General features: G+C 43.4%; 1 protein-coding gene across 4 annotated transcripts in view; it reads left to right on the top strand.

Moving 5' to 3' along the window:
- SLO2 (slowpoke 2) overlaps positions 1–18,252 on the top strand; it is a gene marked incomplete at its 3' end in the record, with an annotated part of 260,978 nt that overhangs the window by 130,968 nt on the left and 111,758 nt on the right. For 3 of the 4 annotated variants that reach the window (XM_070092465.1, XM_070092460.1, XM_070092455.1), the window contains 2 exon segments: positions 953–1,221; positions 10,422–10,568. In XM_070092465.1, the coding sequence (XP_069948566.1) occupies positions 953–1,221; positions 10,422–10,568 (416 nt within the window). 4 annotated transcript variants of the gene reach the window in all.

The following is an 18,252-nucleotide window of genomic DNA, read 5'->3' as shown; positions in this document are numbered from 1 at the left end:
TCAGTCCATAAACCTTGGAGAAATAGTTTGAGGTGGTCAGTCCCTCAGCCTAGAGAAGAGCTCAGCTCCATAGTCTGGATTGTTCTACAGGTTGAGGGACTGACAACCTCAACTATTTATCCAAGGTTGATGGAATGATTACATCTTTACCTCGTCACTTCCCTTACCTACAGTCAATTCTATATTTAACTGAAGAAGTCTACCGTGTAGGCGAAACGTTTCAACAGTAATGATTCCCAAATGTTGCACATGCGTCTTACCTATCAACATGTCGGTATCTTATTCCGTTTTCAACACACAAGGTAACCAATACGTATTTACATTGTTTCTTGTGAATGTAAATCACTGGTTGTGAGCCTTGGTGAGTCTTCTATACAAATCCCAAAAATTTCCTTGTTATTTTCTCATATTTCCATCATAAATCTTTAGGTTATTGATTATTCACAGCAACAAAAATACACGTGAAACATCACACTTAACCTTCACTAATTTATGTGTTTAATTTGAATTTGTTTCAAAATTTAGATCGGGTTCTTAACTTTGAGAATCATGCAGAGGAGATGGAGCAGACGACAGTGCTTGCTGGCACCGTCACTGCCACATGATGTGCAGTTATGCTCTGCAGTGACCTCTACACCTTCATAGCTACGGTGTTCTGTGACCTTTACACTGTTAGATACTGCAATAACACTTGTTTATTATTGCAAAACACAAAATCTAAATAAAAATACGATGAAAAGATAGGTATTATAGCCAGTTTGACTTCATTTCAGTGTATTAGAGCCACCCTCCTCCTTTTTGGTGACGTGATTACCAACCGTTGTTAGGGTTTGTATAAGACCTACGGGTTTATTGCTTCCCCATCAATATAACAATAATAATGTGCTGGTAATTAATCCACCGTCGTGCCCCAGTCTTCCCAGTGGTGACTGCTGATCTTTGCATTTCTTAGGTATGGCGTGGCTTTGGTAGGGGTGAGACCCGCTGAACTGCCAGAGTTCTACGAGGACACCATACTGCTGAACCCCGGCCCCAGACACATCATGAAAAAGACAGATATGTGCTTCTACATGAGCATTACCAAAGAAGAAAACAGTGCCTTTGTAGTGGGAACCAACACCAGCACCACGCAGGAGACCGTCGACTCCTCCTCCAAGGACCCGGAGAAAGGCAACTTGGAGAGGAGTGAGGCGCAGGATCCCACACCCAAGCCGAGATCAGGTAAGACATTTTATCTCTCTCACTCGACAACTCTGGGACAAGTTGGGGGAATGGTTTATCAATGCATATCTTGCCCTAAACTAAACTCCACTGTAGACATTTTAATTACTTATTCCCCCCTCTTTCTGTCGCTTAAATTTTTCCTTTATGGCATTTTATTTTTATATTAGTTTCCTTTTTAAGTCAGCGTTGATGGAGCGTCATGGTAGGTAAACAAGGGAGGTCCTCTATGCTCTCCCTGAGTCAGTGACACAAGTCACTAGCTTTGTACGTGCCCCTTCATGCGAGGTGTTTGCTAGCGTGAAGAACCTTCTTTTAAGTAAACTACAACTGGTGCTTTTCACTTGTAGGCCGACGCCGCGTGCTGCTCAGACTACGACGCCACGGTAGGACTGCCAAGCCTCGCGCTCTGGTAGCATCACACACTTGCTCCCGCTCTCTGTGGATGCATTTTAGGCACTAACGGCAGCTTAGTTCAGACTTTTTACGCCACTGATCACTGATCCTAGATGCTTCTTCACCAGTTCTTCTGCTGCTATAGTTTTAAATTAAAGTTAGAATTTCGTACCCAGTTTATTCACAAAATTATAATTTTGTGCTTAAATATGTGACGTGTAAAGTAATCAACATGTGTCTGGCAGACTTCGCAGGTATGCAGTGTAGAGGTATACAGCGTACAGGGTATACAGTGTAGAGGTATACAGCGTACAGGGTATACAGTGTAGAGGTATATAGCGTACAGGGTATACAGTGTAGAGGTATACAGCGTACAGGGTATACAGTGTAGAGGTATACAGTTGTTAAACACTGAAACCTACGTCGTGTGTTATATAAATCGAAGCTTAGTACTCTCATCTGGTAGTGAAGTTCTCTCAAGGTCGCTCTAATTCTTTGGGTGTTGTCATTCTTCTGAGGAATCTAGAGCAACAAAACACAAGTTTGACTATTAAGATTCATGTGCAACAGTTGGCCATCTTTATTGTTGAAACATATCGCTTACACAGAAGTCTTCCCCAGTCATATGCAGAGGCAGCAGGTTTAGTGATGAAATGAACATGTGTAACAGTCCGTCACCACTATACTTACTGCCTCTGCACCTGACTGAAGAAGCCTACTGTGTAGGCGGAACGTTTCAGCAATAAAGATACCCAAATGTTGCACATGTGTCTTAATCATCAACTTGTCGATATGTTATACCATTTTCAACACACTATTTTAATTTCCAGTCATTCGTGTTATTTTCGACTCTTGCACTCACACCAAACCCAGGTGATGTTCTCCATTATCTCAGTTCAGATTCGTCGTCTGCTAGAGACATTTTTTTCAATGGTTCATTTTTACATAATTAGGTCTCAAAAGAGGCCTAATTTATTTATATACTTTTTCTTAGTTTACTTAAGCTAGTTACCACACCAAGTACCTATCTAGGCAACCTTTAGCCTGCCAGCATTTCGGTCGCTGAATTATCCCAGTAAGGTATCCCCGTATTGCATAACCTTAGTCTCTTCTTCCTCGATGCACGTGAAATGATTAGTGCAGAGTGTGGCATAAGTTTATAATGCCGTTTATAATACTTGGAGTGTACCTGGAGAGAGTTTCGGAGGTCAACGCCCCCGCGGCCCGGTCTGAGACCAGGCCTCGTGGTGGATCAGGGTCTGATCAACCAGGTTGTGATGTTGCAGAGGTCTGAGCTGTGCTCAGACCTCTGCAACACAATTATCCTCAAATATTTGTTAAGTTATACCATGAATTAAGGAAAGATCCTGGACTTCACCTTACGAAAGCAGACAAAGCAAGTGCGATAGTAATTATGGACAAGGAACATTATAGGGGGAAAAAATTATGATATTAAGACACAGGGAAACTCACTCGCCTCTGAAGACTCAGCAAATGAAGGATCGTGTTATCTGACATTTATCTATATACCAAACTGAGAATTTTTGTAAATAACGAAGTGGAATCTGAACCGTGGACATGATAACTCTGAGACTCACAGCTGTGGCGTGCTGATGATCATGTTGATGAAGGTAAACAACACCGACAGGCTTACGTATGAGAAACGTAAACAACTTTTGGTAAGTTTACTGTCGAGACGTTTCTCCTGCACAACAGGTTACTTCAGACGAAGGTCGACAAATGGTTCAGACACCTGCACAACACCTGCGTGTCTTTAGTGTGGAAACAGTTCTCCAACCACTGGCTTCCTCAGTCCAGATGTAGGAACACTTGTTAAGTTCACTTTCCGACATAATAATATTAATAACAATAACAATAATAATAATAATAATAATAATAATAATAATAATAATAATAATAATAATTAATAATTAATAATAATAATAATTAATAGTAATAATGAAGGAGGGGTGTTAATGTTGCAGTTTAAAAACTGTAGTGTAAAGCACCCTTCTGGCAAGACAGTGATGGAGTGAATGATGGTGAAAGTTTTTCTTTTTCGGGTCACCCTGCCTTGGTGGGAATCGGCCGGTGTGATAATAAAATAAATAAAATAATTTAATAATAATGATTAATAATTATTAATAATAATAATTAATAATAATAATAATAATAATAATAATAATAATAATAATAATAATAATTATAATAATAATGATAATTAATAATAATACTAATAATAATACTAATACTAATAATAATAATAACAAGGAAGGTATTGAGCTTTTGTTGACAACTCAGACTTCTTACAGCCGCGGTTCAAGTCTCCTTCGAATGAGCTGAAGACGTTCCTCAGAGGAGCTGTAGAATGACGAGTCACTTAATTAACCTTCCCCCAAAGGAGCTTATATATGTCAAGTATTTCACATTTTCACTGAAATGTGATAGGTTAATCACGTTTGTTGGGTGTATCACCTGCGGCTCATGTGGTCTATTCAAATTCTATATATCCCTATTATCTGCAGCTAACACTAGCCAATATGAGTTTGGCCAGAGTTACCTGGGTATTGTCACTGACTCAAATACCCCTAGCTTCTAGTAGGGGATGTTTGACCCCGTAAATGATGTTTTGATTTGGCTATTTCCCCAGATACGTCGTAATAATGTTCTATCACTAGCAACGTGTCGTTATAGCCATTTTTCACTACCACCATTCGTATTGTTCATGGTAGGGGGAAATCTCCCCCAAATCTTCGATTACGCCTGAGTGCACACTGCCGAACTTGTTCATTAACCTTTATCGTGACTTCACCGCTGATTACGTTACTCGTATTTACACTAATTCACCTCCTATTGGAGACTGTCAGTGTTTCAGAGTATACGAACGCACAATTCACTGCAATCTTTGTTAAAATAATAATAATAATAATAATAATAATAATAATAATAATAATAATAATAATAATAAAGAAGAATGATAATAATAATAATAATAATAATAATAATAATAATAATAATAATAATAATAAAGAAGAATGATAATAATAATAATAATAATAATAATAATAATAATAATAATAATAATAATAATAATAATAATAATAATATCTTTATTTCTACAAGTACATGTACAAGGTGTACAGGCCTAGCTGACATCAATGACATACTACTGCATAAAAAAGCCGCTTGTTATGCACAGCATTTCCGGCAAATTAGGTCAGTTTTGTCCCAGGATGCGACCCACACCAGTCGACTAACACCCAGGTACCCATTATTACTGATGGGTGGACATACAGTAAGGAAGCACGCCCAATGTGTCCACCCCTTTGCCGGGATTTGAACCCAGACCCTCAACGTGTGAGGCGAGAGCTTTTGCCACCAGGCCACGGGCCTGGGAGGTTCCATGACACATTCACTCTGTGTACTTAAAGCAAGTTTACTTCTCGAGCTCTGCGGGGTGTCACAGCTCCTCATCCCCCAAAGGAAACGCGGACTTCAGCTTAATAGACATTCATTGCTAGCTTTTGCAGCAGATTTCATTCTAGAATCTCTGTTTCTTGGAATTCTAGGCGGGTGTGAGGAACTTTAATACCCCTAGCTAGTAGATCAAGTGGGGTGCAGGTTTTCGTGTATTTTTCCTGTCATATGGAAAGAGCCATTGACCCAGGCTTAAAAAGTATGTAAGTTTCCTCGTCTTCTAACATCATCTTCATTTTTCCACTGTAATCTACCTTGTCCATAATTACTATCACATTTGCTTTGTCTGTTTCGTAAGGTGAAGTCCAGGATCTTTCCTTAATTCATGGTATAACTTAACAAATATTTGAAGACAATTGTAACCTCTGCAAAACAATTGTCCTCAAAGATTTAAGTTATACCATGAATTAAGGAAAGATCCTGGACTTCACCTTACGAAACAGACAAAGAAAATGTGATAGTAATTATAGACAAGGTAGATTATAGTTGAGAAATGAACTTATCAGAAGACGAGGGAACTTACGTGCCTCTTAACCACGTATGTGCAGTTGGCCAGTAATTCTGGTAAATAGACGTGGCTTGTGACGCCTCTCCTCAAAAACGGCTTTAATAACGCTGTTGTGGGAGGGAGAAAGAAGATGGCTCACAAGCCCCTCTGACAGGCTGACCCTCTTTGGAAAGGGTCATTTAAGGGGGATATCACCCCATTCATAAACTGGGGATTTTTCTCCACGCCAGTACGGAGAAAGTTGAAAATCAGGAATTTGATGTAATCAGTCCCTCAGCCTGGAGTCGATGTAATATAATCAATCTATCAAAAGGACTGATAACATCGGCTCCAGGCTGAGGGACTGATTACATCAAACTCCTTCTGATCTTCAGCCATTCTTCTCTGTATTGAACAGAGGAAGCCACTGGTTGACGAAAAGTTTTCACAGTAAAGACACGAATACAGGCGAATAGAACACTGGCAACAGAAGCAGTATTGAAGTGATCAGTCCCACCGCCTGGGTATGATGTGGTCAATTCCTCAATATTTGGCAAAAGGGGATCAGTCCCTAAAGACAGATGATCTCATCGCCTCCCATCGAGGAAAGGCCTGATCACCACATAAACTTGCCGTGCCTCCATGTGAACCTGCCGTGTCTGTACGTGAACTTGCCGTGCCAGCACGTGAACCTACCGTGCCTCCACGAACCTGTCATGAACCTGTCAACCTGCCGTGCCTCCCCGGGAACCTGTCGTGCCTCCATGAACCTGCCGTGCCTCCATGAACCTGTCGTCCCTCCATGAACCTGCCGTCCCTCCATGAACCTGCCGTGCCTCCATGAACCTGCCGTGCCTCCATGAACCTGTCGTCCCTCCATGAACCTGCCGTCCCTCCATGAACCTGCCGTGCCTCCATGAACCTGCCGTCCCTCCATGAACCTGCCGTGCCTCCATGAACCTGCCGTGCCTCCATGAACCTGCCGTGCCTCCATGAACCTGTCGTCCCTCCATGAACCTGCCGTCCCTCCATGAACCTGCCGTGCCTCCATGAACCTGCCGTCCCTCCATGAACCTGCCGTGCCTCCACATGAACCCGCCGTGCCTCAACATGAACCTGCCGTACCTCCACATGAACCTGCCGTGCCTCAATGAACCTGCCGTGCCTCAATGAACATGCCATGCCTCAATGAATCTACCGTGCCTCAACATAAACCTGCCGTGCCTCCATGAACCCGCCGTTCTTCAACATGAACTTGCCGTGGTTCTATATGAACCTGCCGTGCCACCATGAGCCTGCCGTACCTCAACATGAACCTGCCGTGGTTCTACATGAACCTGCCGTACCTCCACAGGAACCTGCCGTGCCTCAACATAAACCTACCGTGCCTCCATGAACCTGCCGTACCTCAACATGAACCTGCCGTGGTTCTATATGAACCTGCCGTGCCTCCATGAACCCGCCGTGCCTCCATGAACCTGCCGTGCTTCCACATGAACCTGTCGTGCCTCCATGAACCTGCCGTGCCTCCATGAACCTGCCGTGCCTCCACATGAACCTGCCGTGCCTCCATGAACCCGCCGCGCCTCCATGAACCTGCCGTGCCTCCACATGAACCTGCCGTGCCTCCATGAACCAGCCGTGCCTCCATGAACCTGTCGTGCCTCCACATGAACCTGTCGTACCTCCACATGAACCTGCCGTGCCTCCACATGAACCTGCCGTACCTCCACATGAACCTTCCGTGTCTCCATGAGCCTGCCGTGCCTCCACATGAAATTGCCGTACCTCCATATGAACATGTCGTGTCTCCACATGAACCTGCCGTGCCTCCACATGAAATTGCCGTACCTCCACATGAACCTGCCGTGCCTCCACATGAACCTGCCGTGCCTCAATGAACCTGCCGTGCCTCAATGAACATGAATCTACCGTGCCTCAACATAAACCTGCCGTGCCTCCATGAACCTGCCGTTCTTCAACATGAACTTGCCGTGGTTCTATATGAACCTGCCGTGCCACCATGAGCCTGCCGTGCCTCAACATGAACCTGCCGTGGTTCTACATGAACCTGCCGTACCTCCACAGGAACCTGCCGTGCCTCAACATAAACGTACCGTGCCTCCATGAACCTGCCGTACTTCAACATGAACCTGCCGTGGTTCTATATGAACCTGCCGTGCCTCCATGAACCTGCCGTGCTTCCACATGAACCTGTCGTGCCTCCATGAACCTGCCGTGTCTCCATGAACCTGCCGTGCCTCCACATGAACCTGCCGTGCCTCCATGAACCCGCCGTGCCTCCATGAACCTGCCGTGCCTCCACATGAACCTGCCGTGCCTCCATGAACCAGCCGTGCCTCCATGAACCTGTCGTGCCTCCACATGAACCTGCCGTACCTCCACATGAACCTGCCGTGCCTCCACATGAACCTGCCGTACCTCCACATGAACCTTCCGTGTCTCCATGAGCCTGCCGTGCCTCCACATGAAATTGCCGTACCTCCATATGAACATGTCGTGCCTCCACATGAACCTGCCGTGCCTCCACATGAAATTGCCGTACCTCCACATGAACCTGCCGTGCCTCCACATGAACCTGCCGTGCCTCCACATGAATCTGCCGTGCCTCAGTATGAACCTGCCGTGCCTCTACATGAACCTGCCGTGGTTCTACATGAACCTGCCGTACCTCAGAATGAACCTGCCGTACCTCAACATGAACCTGCCATGCCTCCATGAATCTGCCGTGCATCAATATGAGTCTGTCGTGCCTCAACATGACCCTATCGTGCCTCCACATGAACCTGCCGTACCTCCACATGAACCTGCCGTGCCTCCATGAACCCACCGTGCCTCCATGAACCTGTCGTGCCTCCATGAACCTGTCGTGCCTCCATGAACCTGTCGTGCCTCCACATGAACCTGCCGTACCTCCACATGAACCTGCCGTGCCTCCATTAACCCGCCGTGCCTCCATGAACCTGTGGTGCCTCCACATGAACCTGCCGTGCCTCCATGATCCTGCCGTGCCTCCATGAACCTGTGGTGCCTCCACATGAACCTGCCGTGCCTCCATGAACCTGTCGTGCCTCCATGAACCTGTGGTGCCTCCACATGAACCTGCCGTGCCTCCACATGAACCTGCCGTGCCTTCATGAACCCGCCGTGCCTCCATGAACCTGTCGTGCCTCAACATGACCCTATCGTGCCTCCACGTGAACCTGCCGTACCTTAACATGAACCTGCCGTACCTCAACATATTTAAGAATGTTCCGCAGTGAAAGGAAGCGACCGTTGAGTTAGCAGCACAATGCACAAGGCCTTTAGAAGCTAGAAAGTCCTGCTGTAGGCCTGCATGCGGCACCTCGTGTGTCTGGTAGACCTAGTCTAGGCTAAGATACTAAGTCTATATCTAATCCTTATAAAATAATAACGTTAATGCATTAAAAGTAATTCCCTGCTTATATAAATCAACTAGCTAAAATTCTTGTAGCGTCACCCTGCATGGCTTTTGGTGGTAGATGTAAAGTAAATATTGGTAGCCAGTGCCCTTCCAGAGTACACACGGGGGTCAAATATTGGTAGCCAGCGTCCTTCCCGAGTACACAAGGGGGTCAAATATTGGTAGCCAGCGTCCTTCCCGAGTACACACGGGGGTCAAATATTGGTAGCCAGCGTCCTTCCCGAGTACACAAGGGGTCAAATATTGGTAGACAGAGTACACACGGGGGTCAAATATTGGTAGCCAGCGTCCTTCCCGAGTACACACGGGGGTCAAATATTGGTAGCCAGCGTCCTTCCCGAGTACACAAGGGGTCAAATATTGGTAGCCAGCGTCCTTCCCGAGTACACACGGGGGTCATCCTTCTACCTCACCTCTCGCTGCTCCATAGCTATAACTACACACATTCCCCAGAATACACACGAAGAACTACACATTGTCAACACATACTCTGCTCGACATGTTTAAGCCGCCAACACAACAATCAAAGTGCCAACCAGACAAACATTCACTGGATGACAACAATATTTTCGCACACACACAGGTCGCTAGAACTCAAAGTGCTTCGTTCACTCAAACATTCAGTAGAACCATACCCCCGGCCGGGATTGAACCCGCGGTCATAGAGTCTCAAAACTCCAGCCCGTCGCGTTAGCTCTACACGTAGCCACAATAAGATTATTCTAGGTAACTTGTACAATTACAGAGGTTGTGCTAACTTTCCTATGGTGTAGAAATATACCTAGTTGGATGAATCTTATTGTGGCTAGCTGGTCTATGAACGCTGGAGTTTTGAGACTCATGACCGCGGGTAATCCCGGGGGGGTACATTCAGTAGAAAACGATGCTCACACGTGTTGCACTCCCCGTGCTTTATTCTAAACTTGTAAATTATTGGAAGGAGATACGTAAACCTTCATGAACCTGCCATATACGGGGTCATGGTCATTCAACTAAAAGGTAATTATTTGCTTACATCACAGCTTCAAAAGCTTAAATTTTATACTGTCAAAACTGTACGACAATGGCAGAGTTTGTCTTCACTGGTGATCCCAGTGTTTATCATGCAACCTTAAATTTGTGAGGTGGAGATAGGAAAAGTGGTTAGCCATGAGGTAAGCCTTTTGAGACGAGGCTACGAATAGCGATTAGCCATGAGGTAAAGGTGCTAGAAGCGAGGAGCAGCAGCTGAGGGCTGGGTTCGTACCCTCCCAGACAGATGGGTAGGTAGACAAAGCCATGCAGGGTACTCGCACCACCAGAGGAAAGGTACCAGCGGTACCACACCACTACCTCCAACAGCTTCTAACCGTGACCCAGGCCTCTCCCTTCCAGTCTCTGTCAACGAACTTCAGAAGAAGTTGGAGGAGGAGGTGGACCGCAGAAGGGAGAAGTGGGAGGAGGAACAAGGAAGACACATCTCTGGAGAGGAAGCTCTCATGTCGTCTACCAGGAGGAACCTCATCCAGCAAGAAGGGGAGGGTAAGTCTTGAGCCACACAGCTCTTACTAGTTAGTCCCGACACTCTTACACTTAGTTAATAGTCTCAGCACTCTTAGCTAATGATTAGTCCCGACACTCTTACACTTAGTTAATAGTCTCAGCACTCTTAGCTAATGATTAGTCTCGACACTCTTACATTTAGTTAATAGTCTCAGCACTTTTAGCCAATGATTAGTCTCGACACTCTTACACTTAGTTAATAGTCTCAGCACTCTTAGCTAATGATTAGTCTCGACACTCTTACATTTAGTTAATAGTCTCAGCACTCTTAGCTAATGATTAGTCTCGACACTCTTACATTTAGTTAATAGTCTCAGCACTCTTAGCTAATGATTAGTCTCGACACTCTTACATTTAGTTAATAGTCTCAGCACTCTTAGCTAATGATTAGTCTCGACACTCTTACATTTAGTTAATAGTCTCAGCACTCTTAGCCAGTGATTAGTCCCGACACTCTTACACTTAATTAATAGTCTCAGCACTCTTAGCCAATGATTAATCTCGACACTCTTACACTTAGTTAATAGCCCTGGCACTCTTTGCATAGTTAAGTGTTGCCCCCGGCACTTTAATACTTATTATTAAGGCTTCAAATCGGGTACTAAATCTAGTTAACGATTAGTCTTGGTACTCTTACATTTAAGGGTTAGTAGCAATATCACTTTCATTTAAAAGGGCTCCTTCCCATTCTTACACTTAAAGAGTTCACCGTCCACTTTTACACGTAGTAAGTGGGTGGAATGTCAAGGACATGGGAGGTGAATATTTCACTTTAAACTTACGTATCTTGAAGACGAGGGGACGAAGCATGTTTCACTCACGAAATCGAAACGTTTCGATTGCAAAACTAATCAAACAAGAGGTGTGATTCGAACCCACGACAGGCGGGTTTCATGATTTGCCTGCCGTGGGTTCTAGTCCAACCAACCCGATTAGTTGTTTGGTGTAAGCTGCTATGTTACACCCTGACTCCAGCGTAATGAGGATCAACATACTGACCAACATGCTGACCAAGATAATAACCAACATACTAACAAACTAACCAACATACTGATCAACATTTTAATCAACATACTGATCAACATTAATATGTTGATCAGTATGATAAGATAAACGTACTAACCAAGATACTGACCAACATACTAACCAACATAGCAATCAACATACTGGCCAACATACTAATCAACGTACTAACCAACATGGTGACCAACATACTAACCAACATGATAACCAACATGGTGACCAACATGGTGACCAACATGCTGACCAACATACTAACCAACATGGTGACCAACATACTAACCAACATGAAAACCAACATAGTGACCAACATGCTGACCAACATACTAACCAAAATGGTGACCAACATACTAACCAACATGGTGGCCAACATATTGACCAACATACTGACCGACGTACTAAACAATATGCTGACCAACATACTAAGCAACATGGTGATCAACATACTAACCAACAAGCTGACCAACATACTGACCAACATACTAACCAACAAGCTGAACAACATACTAACCAGCATACTGAACAACATACTAACCAACATGCTGACCAACATACTGACCGACATGCTGACCAACATACTAACCAACATGGTAATGAATATACTAACCAACATGGTGACCAAGATAATGACCAACATACTAACCAACATGGTGGCCAACATACTGACTGATATGTTGATCAACATACTTACCAACATGCTGACCAACATGCTGACCAATATGCTGACCAACATACTGACCAACATAATAAACAACATGCTAACCAACATACTAACCAACATACTAACCAACATACTAAACAACATGCTGACAACATACTAACCAACATGCTGACCAACATACTGACCAATATACTAAACAACATGCTGACCAACATACTAACCAACATACTGACCAACATACTAACCAACATACTAACCAACATACTGACCAACATACTAAACAACATGCTGACCAACATACTAACCAACATGCTGACCAACATACTAACCAACATACTAACCAACATACTGATCAACATACTAAACAACATACTGACCAACATACTAACCAACATACTGACCAACATACTAACCAACATACTAACCAACATACTGACCAGCATACTAAACAGCATGCTGACCAACATACTAACCAACATGCTGACCAACATACTAACAAACATACTAAACAATATGCTGACCAACATACTAACCAACATACTAAACAACATGCTGACCAACATACTAACCAACATACTGACCAACATACTAACCAACATACTGACCAAGATACTAAACAACATGCTGACCAACATACTGACCAACATGCTGACCAACATACTAACCAACATACTAAACAACATGCTGACCAACATACTAACCAACATATTAACCAACATACTAAACAACATGCTGACCAACATACTAACCAACATACTGTCCAACATACTAACCAACATACTGACCAAGATACTAAACAACATGCTGACCAACATACTAACCAACATGCTGACCAACATACTAAACAACATGCTGACCAATATACTAACCAACATACTGACCAACGTACTAAACAACATGCTGACCAACATGCTGACCAACATACTAAACAACATGCTGACCAACATACTAACCAACATACTGACCAAGAAACTAAACAACATGCTGACCAACATACTAACCAACATACTGACCAAGATACTAAACAACATGCTGACCAACATACTAACCAACGTGCTGACCAACATACTAACCAACATACTGACCAACATACTAAACAACATGCTGACCAACATACTGACCAACATACTAAACAACATGCTGACCAACATACTAATCAACATGCTGACCAACATACTAACCAACATACTGACCAACATACTAAACAACATACTGACCATCATACTAACAACATACTGACCAACATACTAACCAACATACTAACCAACATACTGACCAGCATACTAAACAGCATGCTGACCAACATACTAACCAACATACTAAACAACATGCTGACCAACATACTAACCAACATACTAACAAACATTCTAACCAACATACTGACCAAGATACTGAGCAACATGCTGACCAACATGCTAACCAACATGCTGACCAACATACTAACCAACATACTAAATAACATGCTGACCAACATACTAACCAACATACTTACCAACATACTAAACAACATGCTGACCAGCATACTAACCAACATACTGACCAACATACTAACCAACATACTGATCAAGATACTAAACAACATGCTGACCAACATACTGACCAACATACTAAACAACATTCTGACCAATATACTAACCAACATACTGACCAACATACTAAACAACATGCTGACCAACATGCTGACCAACATACTAAACAACATGCTGACCAACATACTAGCCAACATACTGACCAAGATACTAAACAACATGCTGACCAACATACTAACCAAAATACTGACCAAGATACTAAACAACATGCTGACCAACATACTAACCAACATGCTGACCAACATACTAAACAACATGCTGACCAACATACTAAACAACATGCTGACCAACATACTGACCAACATACTAAACAACATGCTGACCAACATGCTGACCAACATACTAAACATCATGCTGACCAACATACTAAACATGCTGACCAACATACTAAACAACATGCTGACAACATACTAAACAACATGCTGACCAACATACTGACCAACATACTAAACAACATGCTGACCAACATACTAAATAACATGCTGACCAACATACTAAACATGCTGACCAACATACTAAACATACTGACCAACGTACTAAACAACATGCTGACCAAGATACTGACCAACATACTAAGCAACATGCTGACCAACATACTGACCAACATACTAAACATGCTGACCAACATACTAAACATGCTGACCAACATACTAACCAACATACTAACCAACATACTAACCAACATGCTAACCAACATACTGACCAACATACTTACCAACATACTAACCAACATACTAACCAACATACTAACCAACATGCTGACCAACATACTAACCAACATAGTGACCAACATGCTAAACATGCTGACCAACATACTAACGAACATGCTGACCAACATACTAAACAACATGCTGACCAACATACTAACCAACATACTAAACATGCTGACCAACATACTAACCAACACACTAGCCAACATACTAAGCATGCTGACCAACATACTATCCAACATACTGACCAACATACTAAACATGCTGACCAACATACTAACCAACATACTGACCAACATACTAAACATGCTGACCAACATACTAGCCAACATACTAACCAACATACTGAACAACATGCTCACGAACATACTAACGAACATGCTGACCAACATACTAACCAACATCCTAACCAACATACTGACCAACATACTGACCAAGATACTAACCAACATGCTGACCAACATACTAACCAACATACTGACCAACATACTAAACATGCTGACCAACATACTAACCAACATACTAACCAACATACTGACCAACATACTAACCAACATGCTGACCAACATACTAACCAACATACTAACCAACATACTGACCAACATACTAACCAATATACTAAACAACATGCTGACCAACATGCTAACCAACATACTGACCAACATACTAACCAACATGCTGACCAACATACTAACCAACATGCTGACCAACATACTAACCAACATACTGACCAACATACTAACCAACATACTGACCAACATACTAACCAACATACTGACCAACATACTAGCCAACATGCTGACCAACATACTAACCAACATACTGACCAACATACTAACCAACATGCTGACCAACATCCTAACCAACATACTGACCAACATACTAACCAACATACTGACCAACATACTAAATATGCTGGCCAACATACTAAACATGCTGACAACATACTAAACAACATGCTGACCAACATACTGACCAACATACTAAACAACATGCTGACCAACATACTGACCAACATACTAAACATGCTGACCAACATACTAAACATGCTGACCAGCATACTAACCAACATACTAACCAACATACTGACAAACATGCTAACCAATATACTAACCAACATACTAACCAACATACTAACCAACATGCTGACCAACATACTAGCCAACATACTGACCAACATACTAAACATGCTGACCAACATACTAACGAACATGCTGACCAACATACTAACGAACATGCTGACCAACATACTAAACAACATGATGACCAACATACTAAGCAACATACTGACGAACATACTAAACATGCTGACCAACATACTAACCAACATACTAAACATGCTGACCAACATACTAACAACATACTGACAAACATGCTAACCAACATACTGACCAGTATACTAAACATACTGACCAACATACTAACCAACATGCTAACCAACATACTAAACAACATGTTGACAAACATACTAACGAACATGCTGACCAACATACTAACCAACATACTAACCAGCATACTGACCAACATACTGACCAACGTACTAACCAACATGCTGACCAACATTCTAACCAACATACTGACCAACATACTAAACATGCTGACCAACATACTAACCAACATACTAACCAACATACTAAACAACATGCTGACCAACATACTAACCAACATACTGACCAACATACTAACCAACATACTGACCAACATACTAACCAACATGCTGACCAACATACTAACCAACATACTGACCAACATACTAACCAACATACTGACCAACATACTAACCAACAAACTGACAAACATAGTAACCAACATGCTGACAAACATACTAACCAACATACTGACCAACATACTGACCAACATACTAACCAACATACTAACCAACATACTAACCAACATACTAAACAACATGCTGACCAACATACTAACCAACATACTAACCAACATACTGATCAACATACTAACCAACATACTGACCAACATACAGGCCTAGATACCTACCAATATAGTTACCAACATACTCACCAATATATAATAGAAACATACTGACCAACAGAGTGACCAGGAAGGATACATGGACACTGCCTCTCGATAGGACACACGGACACTGTTCCTGATAGGACACATAGGCACTGTCCTAGGAGAGGACAATAGGACAATGCCCCAGGATAAGACACTTGAGCACTGCCCTAGGGTAGGACACATGGACACTGCTCCAAGATAGGACATATGGACACTGCCCCAGGATAGGATGCATGGACACTGCCTACTTAGAGGATACATGGACACTGCCCTAGAGAAGGACACATGTACACTGCCGGCATATAAGATGCATGGACACTGCCTCAGGAGAAGATACGTGGACACTGTCCAGGATAGGATACATGGACAGTGATCAGGAGAGGATACATGGACACTGCCCTACGATAGGATGCATGGACACTGCTAGAGGATAAGATACATGAACACTGTTGTACGATAGGATACATGGACTCTACCCCACGAATAGGACTCATGGGCACTATCTTACGATACGATACATGGACACTGTCCCAGAATACGATACATGGACACTGTCCCAGAATAGGATACATGGACACCGTCCCAGAATAGGATACATGGACACTGTCCCAGAATAGGATACATGGACACTGCACTACGATTGAATACATGTCCGGGATAGAATATGTAGACACTGCTCGCGGATAGGATATGTGAATAGTGCCCAGGATAGGATACATAGACAGTGCCCTAGGAAAGGACACAAAGACACAGCCCCTCCCCCCGCCGAGAAGACACATGGACACTACCCGTTTATTGGATATATGTCATAGCCCTACTTTAGAATCTACACTGGTCATAGACCAGGATCTGCACTGGTCATAGACCAGGATCTACACTGGTCAGAGACCAGGATCTACACTGGTCATAGACCAGGATCTACACTGGTCATAGACCAGGATCTACACTGGTCATAGACTAGGATCTACACTGGTCATAGACCAGGATCTACACTGGTCATAGACCAGGATCTACTCTGGTCATAGACCAGGATCTACACTGGTCATAGACCAGGATCTACACTGGTCATAGACTAGGATCTACACTAGCCATAGACCAGGATCTACACTGGTCATAGATCAGGATTTACACTGGTCATAGCCTTTTAATGGCATGTTACAGAGTTAGGAGACTTAAGTATGGCTAGGAGGGCGCTAGGAGACTTGAATCTGGCTAGGAGGGCGCTAGGAGACTTGAATCTGCCTAGGAGGGCACTAGGAGACTTGAATCTGCCCAGGAAGGCGCTACGAGACTTGAATCTGGCTAGGAGGGCGCTAGGAGACTTGAATCTGGCTAGGAGGGCGATAGAAGACTTGAATCTGCCTAGGAGGGCACTAGGAGAATTGAATCTGCCTAGGAGGGCGCTACGAGACTTGAATCTGGCTAGGAGGGCGCTAGGAGACTTGGGTCTGGTTAAAATGACTCTAGATAACTGGGCTCTAGCTAGTGATGGCAAGAAAAAACTGTTCACCTGGTGCACACACACTCAGGTCTCAGATATAGCACTGTTCACCAGGTGCACACACACACTCAGGTCTCAGATATAGCACTGTTCACCAGGTGCACACACACACTCAGGTCTCAGATATAGCACTGTTCACCAGGTGCACACACACACTCAGGTC

The sequence above is a fragment of the Cherax quadricarinatus genome, chromosome 3 (genome assembly GCF_038502225.1).
Source record: "Cherax quadricarinatus isolate ZL_2023a chromosome 3, ASM3850222v1, whole genome shotgun sequence".
NCBI classification, from domain to species: Eukaryota; Metazoa; Arthropoda; class Malacostraca; order Decapoda; family Parastacidae; genus Cherax; species Cherax quadricarinatus.
This window is presented reverse-complemented; position numbering and strand designations above follow the sequence as displayed.